The sequence below is a fragment of the Hyaloscypha bicolor genome (assembly GCF_002865645.1).
Source record: "Hyaloscypha bicolor E unplaced genomic scaffold K444scaffold_183, whole genome shotgun sequence".
Taxonomy (NCBI): domain Eukaryota; kingdom Fungi; phylum Ascomycota; class Leotiomycetes; order Helotiales; family Hyaloscyphaceae; genus Hyaloscypha; species Hyaloscypha bicolor.
In genome coordinates this window covers 2,620,654-2,635,717 of record NW_020194685.1, presented here as the reverse complement: position 1 = coordinate 2,635,717, position 15,064 = coordinate 2,620,654, and the positions used below count along the sequence as shown (strand labels likewise).

The following is a 15,064-nucleotide window of genomic DNA, read 5'->3' as shown; positions in this document are numbered from 1 at the left end:
ACTTCAAGCCAAAATGCCTTCTTTCCAAGTAAAATAAACTCTTTTAGACCTCCTTAATCAATAGAACAAATATCAATCAATTCGGCAAGTCGAGCAAGTGTGTTTGAACAATGTCAACAGACAAAGTTGCAGATCTCCTTGAGAGGAACAAGTACGGTAAAGATACTCTGATGGTAGAGTTCCTCACTGACAAAAGCTCTAGAGAGGTTTCCAAGTCGTACAAGCGACCGCCACCGCTTGGCGAGGGTCTGGAGAAAAGAAAGAAGAAGGGAGCAAAAGGGACAGTCATCATCTCCTGCGCCGATCCACGAATTACCCCGGAACACTTTCTGGGCCTCAACTTTGGTGGTGAGTTCAGCAGGTACAATTTTACGAGAGAGGGCAGATGTTGATGAGCGGTAGAAGCGGCAATTATTCGAAATGGCGGGGGCAGGACAGTGGATGCACTGCGCTCCATCCTCGACCTTGATTCTCTTGGGGCGACTGGAACAGTGGTTGTGATCCACCACACAGGTAAATAAAACTTCCTACCATCGAGGACCAAAATCTTGCGCTGACAGTCGCATGAAGATTGTGGCATGACGTATCTAAGTGAGGAAGAGTTCCACGACCGAGTCGAAAAGAAGCACCCTGATTTTGCTGGACGTCATCCCGACTTCAATTATGGAGCAATCAACGAGTACGTACCATGCCTGGTTTTGTTGCCCGGGTGAGTAGAAGTTGACTGGAGTTTAGTCCCGAGAAGAGTGTCGTTGCCGATGTGGAGTATCTGAAAAGCTTCCCCACGTTGGCTGAAAACATGACTATTGCCGGTCTTGTGTTTGATACTTTCACCGGAGAACTAAAGAGGATGGTTTAGGGGCGGAGAAGGAAAGGGAAGTTGTACGAACAGAGAAGAGGACGAATAAATAGTAAATAAAGTTTTGCTACCGTTGAATCAAACTGTATTTGTCCCCTCAAACCAATTCTTATCGGCGGATCTCAGAACTTCGTCGCATCTTTTAAAGATGTCATATCTGACGACAAATCAGTGAATACTCTTCTCACTTTCGCATCTGAATATACCCTGAGCTCTCCCAATAAACTTTCTCGCATTTTCGGTTTTTGATACATCCGTGGTCCCTTGATTCATATTCAATTTATCGGCAAGGTACTTGACTTTCTCTGTCGGAACGCTTGATACAATCTGCTGTTTATTCACTCTCTTCCTCCTCACTCGATCGAACATTATCAAGCGTTCAGGGATCAGTGTCTTGCACGTCAGGTTTGAGAAGAGAGCGAATAGAGCGCCACAATCTTCAAGTGCTTGCTTTCCCCCTGTGTTGAAGGGCAGCATTGGATGAGCAACTTCACCAATGAGAACAGTCTTTCAGTATACTTATGTAGATAGTGGAGTGCGGTTTCGGAGATGCTAGGCCTTGGTGGTGTCTGCTTTTCTGTGACCAGGTCAGCCATTTCTTCCGAGACAGAATGTTGTGGTAAGCAGTCATACATCATGTGCCGAAGAAGTGCGGGGCGATATACATCTGTACGAGGATGGAAGTGCCTCAATGTCCCACCGTCTGAGGGGACATCCGACAAGACGAAATGCTGGAGTTAAGGCCCGACTATATCAAAACTGTGTTCCAAAAAGATGGAGTTCCTTGGTAGTGAAGATTGGAAAGACTGTTATCTCGGAGAGTAAGCCTAGGCCCCGGACGATATTATTTCTGGCCAAAACAGTTTCTGAAAGGGGAATATACCTCTAAAGAATAGGCGTTCAGCGTACCGATCAGAAGTGGTTGGGATTGGAGTCAGGGTGCGTATATACTTGTTGGTAATGGAGAAAATCGCAAGGAGAGGCAAGCTGCGTTGCTGGACATTTAAGCCTTAAGATAGACCTGGATGTCTTACGTAAACTGAGCAGGCACATGCTTGAATACATTCCCAGGATCTACTTTCCATTTTAAAGCCTTGAGACGCTCAAAATTCTCCTCTCCAAAACACTCTTGTACAGAAAGATCATGTCCCATGATGGCCAAATAATTCGCCTTCACCAATCCCTCATCTTTCATCTGATTCAAAATGTCATTTGTCCATTCAATCGACTCAGTAAGTTGTTTCTTCTCCGGGACAGGAGCAAGAGCATGAAGGAAGACGAATCTCTCACGGAGTACAAACGATGAAGTTGGTTGCGGTTTGATCGCTTCTCCCCCAATGAAAAAAGTTCCAATTCCCCACTGCAGGCTTTCGGGGACTTTGGTGGAGGCTGTGAGGAGAATTTTGGCTGCCTCAGCAGAGAGCTTGCTAATGAAGAAGGAGCGAGAGGAGTTATAGGATGCTTGCGGGAGCATGGGGGCAATTATGTCGCACCACTTTTTCATAGTTACTATTGAGGATCAAAGTCAGCCTAGCATTTGTCTCATGCAGGTTTCAAACTAACTTTCGGAAACCATATCCATCATCACAGTTCCTAAACTCTTAACCTTATCCAGCCACTTCTTTCCCTCCTCGAAATCAACTGAGGCCCACGAGAACATCATCGTAAGGGTGGGCGCCCCGCCTCTCTTCGAAAAATGACATCCAATCGACAGTTGAGCAGGGACATTCTCTTCATCGAGCAGTTTCTGAACATCAGAAAGAATGTTCTCCGCTTCATCGAACTTGAATATCAACATGCCGCCCAGCATCTTCGGCAAAGGATATGTTTTGAACTTGGCCTCCGTAATGACACCAAACGCTCCACCAGCACCTTTGATCCCCCAAAGTAGCTCACTATCATCCTCCTGCATCTCTCCATCAGCGGTGACAATTTTTGCATTGATGATCTGGTCAACCCCTAACCCGAAGGCGTTGACGAGTGGACCAAACCCGCCGCTGAATGCCCATCCTAAGTGACCAGTAACTGAAGCAAGAGTACAAGGCGTTACCAAACCATGGCCGTCGAGAAAATTGACAACATCTCCAGTTTGGGTGCCTCCTCCAATTGTGATTGATTTCTGGTCTTCAGCGAGGACAATTTGGTTCAGTTCTCGGATGTCGAGAATCACGGCGCCGTCAATGAGAGAGCGACCCCAGAGGTCGTGCCCTCCTGATCGGACTGCGAGAGGGAGATTGTTGGTGACACAGAATTTGATCACAGTCGAGACCTCGGAGGGGGCGGTGACGCGTACCAGAGCTAAAGGCTCGTTCGGAGCATATTCCAGGTTCCAGATTGCTTTCATGCCTTGAAAGTGTGGTGAGGAGGAGGTGTAGATTTTGAGTTTTGGGTGTTTGGATATGAGATCTGCTAGCTGGGTAGAAGGGCGAGGGCCGATATCTGTTAATGGGTCGAATTCTATCTTGTAGCGAAAATCTGGAGAGGCAGACATCCTCCAAAGATTGTTGAGTATTAAAATAGATGATGACTGTGATCTTCTCAGAAAGAGGGACGTTCACGGTAGGGGTTGATATTTGGTGGAGTAAAAACCTAAGAAAAGTATGAGAACAGAACGAAGAAACTGGAAATGAGGTGTATATAACTGCCACTCAAGGCGGGGGGGAGGAAGCGGAGGAAGAAGTTTCCGAGACTTGCCCCCTCAAGAGCCTGTCCTGGACCGGACCACACGCCCGTATTTCGTAATTTGTAGCTAATCAAAGCATTTTTGTAATTTAGCCTTGTCAAAGGAAAGGCTCTGAGAGGCTCAAGGGGTAATAATTAGTCAGCTAGCGCTCACAGAATGCAGTCAGCTTGCTCTAGCCCTACACTCCAATCCCGCAGGCATCTGTTCTCTGTCGAAAAAGTAAGGATTGCGGGTTGGCCACGTGGCGAAGGCCTGGGGAGCTTGCTCTGGAACGAGGAGAAATGTCTGCGTGCATGATACGGAACAGAAACTACAAATATAGGAGATGTCGTATGGATACGGGTACTAGGGAGCTTAGCTTCGCTTACTCATCAGCCCCTTTTATTTAGCTAGATCCAGAGGCTCCCTTCAGAGCTTCTTTTAATCAGACAATCATTTATGCAAATCACTGTTCCTTGCTATTTGCAATAGGAGGTAAAATTGTAGGATTTTTTTAACCAAATAACGGGAACAAGCGGCAGCTAAAAGCCACAGACAAATCTTCAATGCCAACGGGAAAGTCGCAGTCCATGACGTGAGAGACGAAGTATACCGTGCAACGTTCCCTAGATCGATCTCTCCTTCAAGAAAAATCACTATCAATCCATACATATAATTGATATCATGTCCAAACCTATCTGTCTGCCCCAGTAAACAAACCTGTGGTCGCCGACCCTTGGCCGTGGCTGCTCACTCCTTATTTATTTTCAAGAAATGTCACAGCAGTGCTTTGGAGATAGGTGGCGTGGCCGAGAGGGAGAGGATGAGCAAAGGAGTTATTTAATTACCTTAGCAATAAAGTCTTTCAATAGTTGGTGTCCTTGGCAATAGCTAATGATGGATATCGGAGATTGTGAGGGTGGCGGGTGAGACAAGCAAATATAGAACGGCGAGGAGAGATGAACCTCTTATTGTGTGGAATAATACCCAGATAACAGCGACAACTTTCCACAACAAAAAGTGTATATGATCGGTCGTATTCCTCTAGGACTCTAGGAGCAACTTTTTCATCTTTAGCAGTACAGAAATCAAAGATTCATTTGCGAACTTGAGTAGTAACCTTGGAGCTGGCGAATGCTGCAAGCAGAAACAGATCAAACCCAACCATCCAGTGTTATGCGACCTAAGCTAGTTTTCTAGAAAAAGAGCTTAGGTCGCATACCAAGTAAGCCAGTGTGCCAGTATCACTGGTCGATTTGCATGCCCTGATTTGGGACTTCAGCATCCGGTGGCATCGTCAAAATCATTCCTCGGATAGACTTCCCCAATATCTACAGCGGTCTCCTCTACCTTGTAAGGCCTGGCCTGCCAATCGACAATTGAGATGAGACCGACTCTTCTAACGTAGAAATATAAGGTAATAATATTATATTACTATTCACTAGTAGTTCATTCGCTATGGTCGGCTGTAAGTGTAGAGGCAAAAGCTTGGCAGGGGCAGATGAAAGCGCGGCCGCAATACTTGCCACCTTTCTTGTGGGCAGACTTGTCCGCCAGTTGAATTGAGGTGGGCTACCATTTGAGTAAGGGCCCTGGGAAGGAAGCGGCGGGAAAGTGCTGAACTGGACTCCCAGTATTGAGACAACAGCTGAACTACCAAAAGTGATAGACATCAGGTATGTGGTCAGTGCCTGGTTAGTCCACGGAAGACCATGATATTCATGTCGCTGGATTTTATTGCACTTCGTCGGGAGCACGTTGTCTGCACTCAGCCTCACGAGGCTGGGTTGCGGCCGCTAGGCAAACTCGGGCTTGATGCGCTGGCCACGTTGGGCTTGCATAGGATACTGAAATTGGCCATTTGGGCCTCATGAAGCCGGGCTAAGGAGTTAGAAGTATATCAAGCTGCTACTTCTACGAAATCCTCCGGCTGGAGCAGTCCCGTAGTGGTCCCGCAGAGATTTAGGAGGCACGGCCGGCCCGCAACATAGATCGTGCGCAAACCAAAGTGCTAAGGTTAACGCGTGCAATAGTCTACAAATTACAGCGACGACGACCCGACACATTCTTGCTGCCAACGCGAGTATCTGGGGCCTTATAGAGAGCGTCTACTATGAAATTCGCCTATTCTATTTACTCGGGAATGATTTTGATCGAAGGTCGAGACGGTCGGATTCTTTTTGACAGGGTCGCACGGGCTGTATTGCGGCCAGGAGAAAAGTGCCGGGGCCGGAATAGCCTTGCTCTGAGGGAACACCAAACCCTTAGGTGGATAGATTGCTGGTCCGGATCCCCCGCCTCCGCGTCAGCAATGCTCCAGCGAATAGCGAGAGCATGAACCATTAAAATATACCTTGCTGCATGCATACCGAGTATCTGTACAGCTGGAGCTGCAGCAGAGGCTCAGCTCCAGCCTGGAGCTGAACCTCCCTCCAACTCCAACCTCCGGATTTCTTTCCTTTCATTTCTCTTGTCTTATCTCCTTTCAATTTCATTCCACCCGATACGAACTACTCTTGGGCGCATTTGATGTGGAGTAGGAGAGGAAATCAATCATTGAGTCTTGTATTCCAACGCCTCCAAGACCAATCACCCTTGCAGCAACACTAGCAACATGAGTCAACTGGGAGACAAAATCTCTGGCTCTGGCAGCGATGCAGGTAGGGTCAAATCTGCGAAGGACGTCATTCTCAAACTCGCAGACCCCCCACCCAAAAAAGTGAAACATCAGTCTCCACAGGACGCCATCGACGAGTTCTGGAAGAAGTTCGACACAAAAACTCCAGGAATAGGTATTTTAGTTCAACCACACACCTCCTGATGCTTGAACATCTGCTAATATGTGCCCTTTGCAGCATCCACTGTCATACCAAAGAACCTCCTTGCGAAGAAGGCCAGCGAAAAGAGCCCCAAGGGTCTTGTCAAGGGGAGGAATGCTGCAGCGTCCTACGAAGAAGCAGCAGCGATCTGCAAAGAGAAGGTCGAGAAGATTGTGCATGAGTGCCATCGAACCAATACAAAATACCTCGACCCCCATTTCGATATCGAGACCGATCTGGATTGGGACAAAGATTGTCTTACGCAATTGAAGTCAAGCGATGAAGAGCCGAAATCCTCCGCCATACCAGAAAGCGTGAAGCGAGTTGGGGACATATTCGAAGACCCAAAATTCTTCGTCGAAGGAGCATCTGCAAATGACGTCCGTCAAGGCAATGATGGCGACTGTTGGTTTCTAGCTGCTCTTTGCGCCTTGGCGAATAAACCTGATCTCATTGAGAAAGTCTGCGTCGCGAGAGATGAAAAGGTTGGAGCGTATGGCTTCGTGTTTCATCGAGATGGGGAATGGGTGTCAGAGATAATTGACGACAAGCTATATTTGATCAAGCCCGACTACGACGCAAGTTGGCTTGAGCGCATGATGCTTGACGGCCACCATCGCATCAACTCAGAGGAAGAGTACCGCAAGCTCTATCAGGTATCAATTTCTCCAACATATTTCCAACTTTTTGCTGACAGGTTTAGACCGGCTCTTCTGCCTTATTCTTTGCCCAGTGCCAGGACCCTAATGAGAGCTGGCTTCCTCTGATGGAGAAAGCATACGCTAAAGCTCATGGTGTAAGTATAAGACCGCTCTTCCTCCCAAATGTTACTCTAATTGGCTTAGGACTACTCAGCCATTGAGGGAGGCTACGCTGGTGAAGGAGTGGAAGATTTGACTGGAGGTGTGACCACAGAGCTTTTCATAACAGACATCCTCGACAAAGACTATTTCTGGAAGGAAGAACTCTTGAAGGTCAATGAAGAATTCCTCTTTGGTTGCTGGGCCTATCAGCGGGGTTACGGCTCCCGAAAGGGCATTGTTGAAGGACATGCCTACTCAGTCATGAAGGCAGTAGAGGTTGATGGTCAGAGGTTGGTCCTTTTGAGGAACCCCTGGGGCGAGGTCGAGTGGAAAGGCCCGTGGAGTAAGTTTGGACAACCCTATATTGCTGTGCAAGCGGCTCATAGTTTTAGGTGATGGCAGCAAAGAATGGACACCGGAATGGATGCAAAAGCTCGACCACCGCTTTGGAGACGATGGGGTCTTCTGGATGTCCTACGACGATCTCATGAAGAAGTATCAATTGTTTGACCGTACAAAATTGTTCTCGGATGAGTGGAAAGTAACACAGCAGTGGACAACCGTAACTGTTCCTTGGAATGTTGATTACAATGACACCAAGTTCACATTTACGCTGGAAAAAAAGTCCTCCGTTACGATAGTACTTTCTCAGGTAATATATCTTCCCATATGCTTTACTTCTATTGGTTAATTCGATTCTTAGCTTGACTCTCGATACTTTCGTGGTCTTGAGGGTCAGTATACATTCGGCTTGTCATTCCGTGTGCATAAGGCAGGAGAACAGACTTATCTCGTACGCAGCTGCAATAGGTACAACATGAGCCGATCTACGACCGCTGAGCTCGAACTTGACCCAGGTGAGTATAACGTCTTGATGAAGATTGAAGCAAGGCGCTCGGAGGACCGCTGGCCGATTGAGAAAGTCGTTCGCGAGAATGCTAAAGAGCGCCGTGGGAAGCTTGTGCGCATTGGCCTTTCGTACGACATGGCTCATGCCAAAGGACATATTACAGAGACCGAGGAAGAAAAAGCAGGGAAGAAGAAAGTCGAAGCTGCTAAGAAGACGAAGCTTATGAAAGAGACTAAAGAGAAACTAATGAAGGAGAAGAAAAAGAGAAAGCATAATGAAAATAAGGAGAAGAGAAAACAGCGTGCTGCCAAAGCGAAGAGACAGGCTAAAGCCAAAGCCAAAGCTGAGAAGAAAGCTCAAAAGGAGAAGGAAGCCAAGCCAGAGGTGAAGGATGAACCAAAAGTTGCCGAGCCTGGGAATGAGTCTGCTTCTGTTGATGCACCTGCGGAACCAGCAAAATCCACAAACACTCCTGAGCCAGCAAAACCTGACACCACAGCAACACCTGCCGGTCCTCCCCAAACTCTCGAAATCAGAGCGAAAGGCCCCAACCCATCCGCCCCGCCGCCCACCGTCGGCTTCCCGGACGATGAGGATGACGATGATGACTCCGACATCCACTCTGATGTGTCTGATATCTCTGACGGCGAAATCGAAGACTACCTTGCTGAGCAAAAACTGGCCGCAGAGCAAGCCATTCCTCCTCCACCTCCACCGGAACCGGAAGAGGAGGAGGATGAATTTGAGGCTGATCCATGGAATGCCGTTGTTGTTGTGGGATTGAGGGTTTATTCGAAGGAGAATGGTGTTTCAGTGAAGGTTGTTAGACCGAGAGATTGGGAGGATGGTGAGGGGAAGCTGGATGTGGATGATTCTGCGGCGGATGCGACTAAGGATATCGATGGTGTTGGGGTGGCGGTTGAGAAAGTTGAGGCTGATAACACCGTGGTGGATAAGAAGGAGGATAATACAGAGAAGTAACCCAACAGGGACACCGAGGTCGTGGGGATAAAAAAGAAGGGGAGACATAGAAGAGTGGTGGTGGAAGTGAGGGGTCGGGGGTCGTGGCCTAAAAGTACTGGTGGTGTTTTCTCTTTGGCATATACCAGATTGCAACGATGTTCCCTTACATGCATACATGGGTCAATTCTATACAACTGTTGTATGTGGCCCCTGGTTTGTTGACAATTTCCTCCGCCCCACCACCCGTACAATTCGCAGCACTCTCAGCTTCCCACATACTTTAATTTGCAGCTTGTGATACTCAAGCTTCATCCTACGAGTCTAGGACAACGAATTTGGCGAGAGAGGCGGCGATGTGGTACCAGACCATGTTTTTAGAGGACTGCGCACCACAGCAGTTCATTGGAGTTGCATTGTGTTGGCATTTCAGACGAAAGCACGCACAGGTGCGAGGGTTCTGGCACAAACATTGAGATTGTATAGGTACGGGCTCAATGCGGCCAAAAAAAAATCGCGATTCATCACTTGGATTTTGCGAAAGAAAAAAAATAGATGCAGTAGCGTCGTTAAACCAACCCGTATATTAGGGGTATTTCACTTAATGACCATTGGTTGGTTCTCCATTTCTGATACAGAAAGTTGGTTGCTGATCGTTGGTGATACGTTGTTAGGCGCTAACAGTGCCACGTGGTCGTTGGCAGGAAGCCGGCTCCGCCACAATTTTCCAGGCGTCTATACCAACGACAATTTCATGAACAAAAAGCACACCTGCGCAATGAATATAGCTACAAAGTGCAATTCGGTAACCTCAAACCACAATAGCAAAGGCGATATACTGAGTTCATAAGCACTTCCCGCTCGACTAGACTTCAGTCATTGTCAAAATGGCTGGCTTGGGCGAGGCTGCAAGCATCATTGCCGTGATCCAGATTTCGGGAAAGGTTTTTGACCTGTGTCAAACATACTACTTGGGGGTGAAGGAAGCTCGAAAGGATATCCAACGCCTTCGGGAAGAAGTAATGTTGCTCCAGGATATTTTGACAAATGTGGCAGACCTGGCTGAAGATCCAGGTACAGCCAAGCAATTAATCCTGAGCCTTCTCAATCAACAAGATGGGCCAGTTCAGCAGTGCCAGAAAGATCTGACAGGGCTAATTGCAAAATTAGAGCCTGGCCAGGCGAAGGATAAGATGAAGCAATTTGGGTTGAGAGCTTTGAAGTGGCCTTTTACCAGCAAAGACGTTGAGAAGCTTCTCGTCATTACTGGAAGATACAAGGTGACGTTTAATCTGGCGTTGACTGCGGATCATGTGTAAGTTGAGCTATACATATTCCGTTATAAATATACGCTGAGAATTATCAGGGGTCTAGCTCGAGCACTCAAGTATAATGTGGCGAGATTAAGTGATAGCGTGGTAGAGTTGCAGGCCGGGCAAAGAACACTTGTTGCACGGGAGGTCCAGCAATGGTTATCATCGCCAGACCCTTCTTCAAACCACAACGCCGCCTGCAAAAAGCGACAACCAACGACAGGAGCATGGTTCGTCGGAAGCGACGAGTTCGAGGAATGGAAAATGTGCGCAAATTCCTTCCTCTGGCTACAAGGCATTCGTGAGTCCATGGTCCACAGGCGTCGGACAGATGCCTTGATCACTAATTGACGTCTACAGCTGGCTGCGGGAAGACTATTCTGTGGTAAGGCTTCTATGTAAGATTCGAGCATGGCAGCCGTTGACAGAATTAGCTCAACTATTATTGAACATATCAGGTCTATCTATGAATCAGATCCTGCAGTCGCAATCGCCTACTTTTACTTCGACTTCAATGACAACGAGAAGCAACAACATGAGAAATGTTTACGGTCCCTGATCGAACAACTCTCTGTGCAATCTGTGAAATCTATGGATGCCCTGAACATCCTCTTCGCTCGCAGCAAAGATGGGCAGCAGCAGCCGACAACAGATGCTCTTTTGTCGACTCTACAACATATTCTAAGAGATTTTCAGCAGACATTCATCATTCTTGACGCGTTGGACGAATGCAAGGAAAGGGAAGCACTCCTAAAGCTGCTAGAGAATACTATGGACTGGAAGGTTGAGAATCTGCATATATTGGCCACAAGTCGGAGGGAGAGAGACATTGAAGAGACTCTGGCACCTTTGGCTACCGACCAGATCTGCATCCAAAGTGCCCTTGTCAATGCTGATATTCACGTTCACATTTGCGACCGGCTTCAGAACGACCCAAAACTGAATAAATGGCCTGCAAATGTTCAAAGAGAGGTCGAGAAGACATTGATGGATGGAGCCCATGGGATGTACGTTATAACGCCCCATCTACTTTACAGGTCCCAAAATGCACTGACAATCTTCTTGTTGAACTAGCTAAAGCAATATAGCTAGGGTCACGTGCTTGCAATGTAAACCAAGTAAAACGTACTGAATTGACTGCTGTTCTACAGTGGTAAGTAGCCCGTATATATAGCCCTGAACCCCCTAAGTCACATGTACTAAATCCCTATGCCAGCTGAACCGATTACAGCTATACAGGGTATTCCAGCCGTACATGGTATTCCAGCTATACAGGGTATTCCAGCCGTACAGGGTATTCCAGCTATACAGGGTATTCCAGCCGTACAGGGTATTCCAGCCATACAGGGTATTCCAGCTGTACAGGGTATTCCAGCTATACAGGGTATTCCAGCCGTACAGGGTATTCCAGCTATACAGGGTATTCCAGCTGGACAGGGTATTAAGCTAGTGCACAGCCCCATGGCGTTCGGTTCCAGGGCTTACTAAGCCTATTAGGGGCCTCAGGCCCCTAATTTCAACACTTCTTAAGGTTTCGATGGGTTGTGTGTCAACTAGATGTGCTGAGTAAATGTCTGAAACTCAATGCGCTACGAAAAGCATTGCAATCGCTTCCGAAAACTTTGGACGACACGTATGCCCGGATATTGTGCAGCATCGATGAAGAATACAGTCAAGATGCTTTCACCATTCTACAATGGCTGGTATATTCCGCTCGGCCGCTCCGAATTGAAGAAGTTGCCGAAGTCGTTGCTATCGATATAGATCTTGTTGAACTAGCTAGCTTGGCTAGCATCCTTTCCTTCCACTCCAGGTTTAACCACTAATTCAGTTCGTCCGATTATTGGGTATTACTTACGTACGAATACACCAATCGTTTATTAGTATCGCCATTCGATTACGTTCCTTAAACGTACGTACAGGAATCAGATTGGTAAATCGTTCCCACCACCAAGTAAGTGCGGGGTAAATCACATGGTGGGGTGGAAATCAGGAATATAGCTAGGGAACCCATTCCCTCTGTTTTTTATGGAATCACTCTCCTGTATCTAGTCAAAACTAGTCATTCTACAGATTGTCAATCTCCAATATATCGATTTTCCACCGATAAATCGATCCCAGTTCAATAGATCTTCTACGGTTTGATGCTGAAAATCGACTCCGGGAGCGTCGAGACATATTGACAATATGCTCCAGCCTAGTAACCACGGCAGCAGTAACAGCTGAGGGCGGTGATGGCGTCTATTATGAGACAGAAGAGCTCAGACTAGCTCATTTCTCCGTCAAAGAGTACTTAATCTCTGATCGTGTTCGAACCGGACCAGCTTCCAAATACAATATACAAGGATGCGCCGAAGATAGAATTGCTCAAGCATGTCTGATTTACCTTCTTCAGTTCAAGGGATCTACATTACTCACACCAAATAATATCGATGACTTCCCGCTTGCAAGGTATGCAGCAGAGTACTGGACTCGCCACGCCCGAGCAGCTACACAAGATGCAGAGCGAGTCAATCAGCTAAGTATACGGCTTTTACACTCGAAAGGAGACGTCTATATCAATTGGATTCGACTGTTCAACCCAGACATGCCAGGAGGAGGGTCTGATATGACACAAAGCACAAGAAATATCGCTTCTCCATTATACTACGCCTCCCTTGAGGGCCTAGTTAAACCAGTTGCACGTCTGCTTGAGAAAAGGGGCGTGAATGCCCAGGGCGGAAGGTACGGCAACGCGCTCCAGGCGGCTTCATATAGAGGGAATGAGGCTATCGTTAGGTTATTGCTTGAGAAGGGGGCCAACGTGAATGCCCAGGGTGGAGAATACGGCAATGCGCTTTATGCGGCTTCAGGTAGAGGTTGCTAGGATATTGTCATGCTCTTACTAAACCAGGGGGCCGACATAAATGCCCAGGGCGGACAATATGGCAATGCGCTCCAGGCGGCTTCAGGTAAAGGTCACTATGATATTGTCATGCTCTTACTAAACCAGGGGGCCGATATAAATGCCCAGGGCGGATTCTATGGCAATGCGCTCCAGGCGGCTTCAGGTGGAGGTTACGAGTCCGTCGTCTGGTTCCTGCTTGAGAATGGGGCCGGTGTCGATTCACAGGGCAATGGATGCGGTAACGCGTTTCAGGCGGCTTCACACGAAGATCGCGGGAAAATCGTCTGCGGCTTAATTTCTCAGGAGGGCAACTTCGATGACTAGAGCGCAGAGTATGGCAACGCACTCTAGGCGGCTTTATTGGAGGGAACGAGGCCGCCATTACCCCTTTGCTCGAGAGCAGTTAGAAAACCCATCTCATAGTAGGCTATTAGAAACGGTCCAGGGATTAAACAGCGTGCAAAAATATATAGAAATATTTGGGTTATAAAATATCAAAATCACGTGTTCAAGCGATTTACGTTCATATGTATGATTGGCTCCAAGGGTGACCGTCGAGAGGTCAAAGATAGAGAATCTAGGTAAGTGTGCCTCCTAGATAGCATGCCATGTCCTGTAATATAGAGCGAAACATTCTTGCACCGTATCTATCACATGACTGTTTAAATAACCCGCCTTCTCTTACGTGGAGTGATTGAGTCCCTGCCTTAGCTTGGTGAGAGACAAGATAAGGAAAGTATAACCGAGGGTCAAGGGAGCCAGAACGAGCCCCTTTGGGAGCTAAAATGGCCTCTCAGTGCATGCTCAGGCAAAGCCCCACCCCCCCGACTACTTCCCGCGGAAGATATTTCCTAGTTTTGTTTTGGAGTCACCGACTAGAAGCAGATCGCCGACATGACAAAGTGGCGCGTCTCAGTCACTTCCCAGGAAACGAAAATAGATTAAAATAGAGCGGATAACCGTGGTAGGTTGGCTAACCCGTTAGTATTAACACCACGCGCACATGCAGGAGGAACGACAAAATACTGTGGTCTAGGCCTCGAGCTAAGAGCGCTTTATCACCTGCGATACTTGCGAGCCTGGTCCAGGTGGGGCTGACTTCTTGCCACGTGCTGCACTGCGGACTGACCGAGACAAAAGCCCGAGACAAGTCACTCTGGAGTACCGCACGCTGTTGAACACGCTTCGCTTAAGTGACCATTTTTGGTAAGTGAACCCCTGAACGTCCCTCAACCCCTTTGAAGAATGCAGGGAAATTCCGGGCAAAGCTTCCATGGAAAGTCCGCGACCCGGTGCTCTGGTTGGAAACGGGTTTACAGTTAGCTTATAAACCGCGGGGAAACTGATTTGCCGTTAGGACTGGGGCTAACGCGAATCAATTTCTGCAACATAAATCTCAGCTATTTGAAGATTTCCGCTACTTCTCCATAAAAAGTGAGACAACAACCTCGCTTTCTTGTTTAACCTCAAACGTACTAGCACTCTGCACCAAAATTGAACCCGATTCCGTCATCGGCCTGTGCCGAGCAATCTCTAGACGCTGGGTATAGGGAAGTGCATTTTGGGAGCGTTATACCAGGGCGGCGTTGAGTTCCTCAGTTGACGGCATCATCACATGAGAACCATTGTACTATTATTTGTGGGTATCTGGGGGTGGAGTCATGCCAAGTCGTTTGCATCTTTCTGATCTGGGCCCTCATTGAGCCTCTTGTCTGCTCTGGCCATTTCACCACATACCAAAGACATTGAAGCGCTCTATCTGGGTCGACAACCAAGTGGTGCACGAATGCTCGCCCTTGTTTCGACATACCGTTTGGAACTTTGGATTAGTCCGCTTACACCTTGACAGCTGCTTGCCGTTTTCAGTCCACAAACCTTGATGTCATCTACGAGTTCTCGGGATCGCCATTT

The 15,064-nt window shown here is 47.6% G+C and overlaps 5 protein-coding genes across 5 annotated transcripts; 4 read left to right on the top strand and 1 right to left on the bottom strand.

The window, feature by feature from the left end:
• Positions 1–30: 30 nt before the first annotated feature.
• K444DRAFT_576335 (carbonic anhydrase) lies at positions 31–928 on the top strand. Its single transcript, XM_024877521.1, has 5 exons — positions 31–151; positions 203–348; positions 403–513; positions 571–679; positions 736–928. The coding sequence occupies exons 1-5, from the start codon at positions 111–113 to the stop codon at positions 857–859; spliced, it is 531 nt and encodes a 176-aa protein (XP_024727572.1). The 5' UTR covers positions 31–110; the 3' UTR covers positions 860–928.
• Positions 929–1,840: 912 nt separating this feature from the next.
• Positions 1,841–3,545, bottom strand: K444DRAFT_604083 (FAD-binding domain-containing protein). The gene is made up of 2 exons (XM_024878795.1): positions 2,423–3,545; positions 1,841–2,368 (listed from the first exon to the last, which is right to left on the bottom strand). Exons 1-2 carry the CDS (start codon positions 3,348–3,350, stop codon positions 1,890–1,892), a joined length of 1,407 nt encoding a protein of 468 aa, XP_024727571.1. The 5' UTR covers positions 3,351–3,545; the 3' UTR covers positions 1,841–1,889.
• Positions 3,546–5,906: 2,361 nt separating this feature from the next.
• On the top strand, positions 5,907–9,458 carry K444DRAFT_576330 (cysteine proteinase). Its single transcript, XM_024877520.1, has 6 exons — positions 5,907–6,313; positions 6,377–6,996; positions 7,044–7,136; positions 7,186–7,486; positions 7,536–7,795; positions 7,847–9,458. Exons 1-6 carry the CDS (start codon positions 6,136–6,138, stop codon positions 8,972–8,974), a joined length of 2,580 nt encoding a protein of 859 aa, XP_024727570.1. The 5' UTR covers positions 5,907–6,135; the 3' UTR covers positions 8,975–9,458.
• K444DRAFT_274524 (uncharacterized protein) lies at positions 9,378–11,499 on the top strand. The gene is made up of 7 exons (XM_024871492.1): positions 9,378–9,567; positions 9,628–10,268; positions 10,320–10,567; positions 10,627–10,651; positions 10,701–11,273; positions 11,355–11,419; positions 11,483–11,499. The coding sequence occupies exons 2-6, from the start codon at positions 9,841–9,843 to the stop codon at positions 11,356–11,358; spliced, it is 1,278 nt and encodes a 425-aa protein (XP_024727569.1). The 5' UTR covers positions 9,378–9,567; positions 9,628–9,840; the 3' UTR covers positions 11,359–11,419; positions 11,483–11,499.
• A 1,269-nt stretch (positions 11,500–12,768) lies between these two features.
• K444DRAFT_274472 (ankyrin) lies at positions 12,769–13,524 on the top strand. Its single transcript, XM_024871491.1, has one exon. It carries the CDS (start codon positions 13,142–13,144, stop codon positions 13,475–13,477), a length of 336 nt encoding a protein of 111 aa, XP_024727568.1. The 5' UTR covers positions 12,769–13,141; the 3' UTR covers positions 13,478–13,524.
• Positions 13,525–15,064: the final 1,540 nt, after the last annotated feature.

Coding starts and splice junctions, on each gene's coding strand:
- K444DRAFT_576335 (XM_024877521.1), top strand. CDS start 111: ATGTCAACAGACAAAGTTGCAGATCTCCTTGAGAGGAACAA. Junction 514..570: donor GGTTGTGATCCACCACACAG/GTAAATAAAACT, acceptor AGTCGCATGAAG/ATTGTGGCATGACGTATCTA. Junction 680..735: donor AATTATGGAGCAATCAACGA/GTACGTACCATG, acceptor ACTGGAGTTTAG/TCCCGAGAAGAGTGTCGTTG.
- K444DRAFT_604083 (XM_024878795.1), bottom strand. CDS start 3,350: ATGTCTGCCTCTCCAGATTTTCGCTACAAGATAGAATTCGACCCATTA. Junction 2,369..2,422: donor GATGGATATGGTTTCCGAAA/GTTAGTTTGAAA, acceptor GATCCTCAATAG/TAACTATGAAAAAGTGGTGC.
- K444DRAFT_576330 (XM_024877520.1), top strand. CDS start 6,136: ATGAGTCAACTGGGAGACAAAATCTCTGGCTCTGGCAGCGATGCAGGT. Junction 6,997..7,043: donor AGTACCGCAAGCTCTATCAG/GTATCAATTTCT, acceptor TGACAGGTTTAG/ACCGGCTCTTCTGCCTTATT. Junction 7,487..7,535: donor CGAGTGGAAAGGCCCGTGGA/GTAAGTTTGGAC, acceptor TCATAGTTTTAG/GTGATGGCAGCAAAGAATGG.
- K444DRAFT_274524 (XM_024871492.1), top strand. CDS start 9,841: ATGGCTGGCTTGGGCGAGGCTGCAAGCATCATTGCCGTGATCCAGATT. Junction 10,568..10,626: donor CCTCTGGCTACAAGGCATTC/GTGAGTCCATGG, acceptor TGACGTCTACAG/CTGGCTGCGGGAAGACTATT. Junction 10,652..10,700: donor TGCGGGAAGACTATTCTGTG/GTAAGGCTTCTA, acceptor TGACAGAATTAG/CTCAACTATTATTGAACATA.
- K444DRAFT_274472 (XM_024871491.1), top strand. CDS start 13,142: ATGCTCTTACTAAACCAGGGGGCCGACATAAATGCCCAGGGCGGACAA.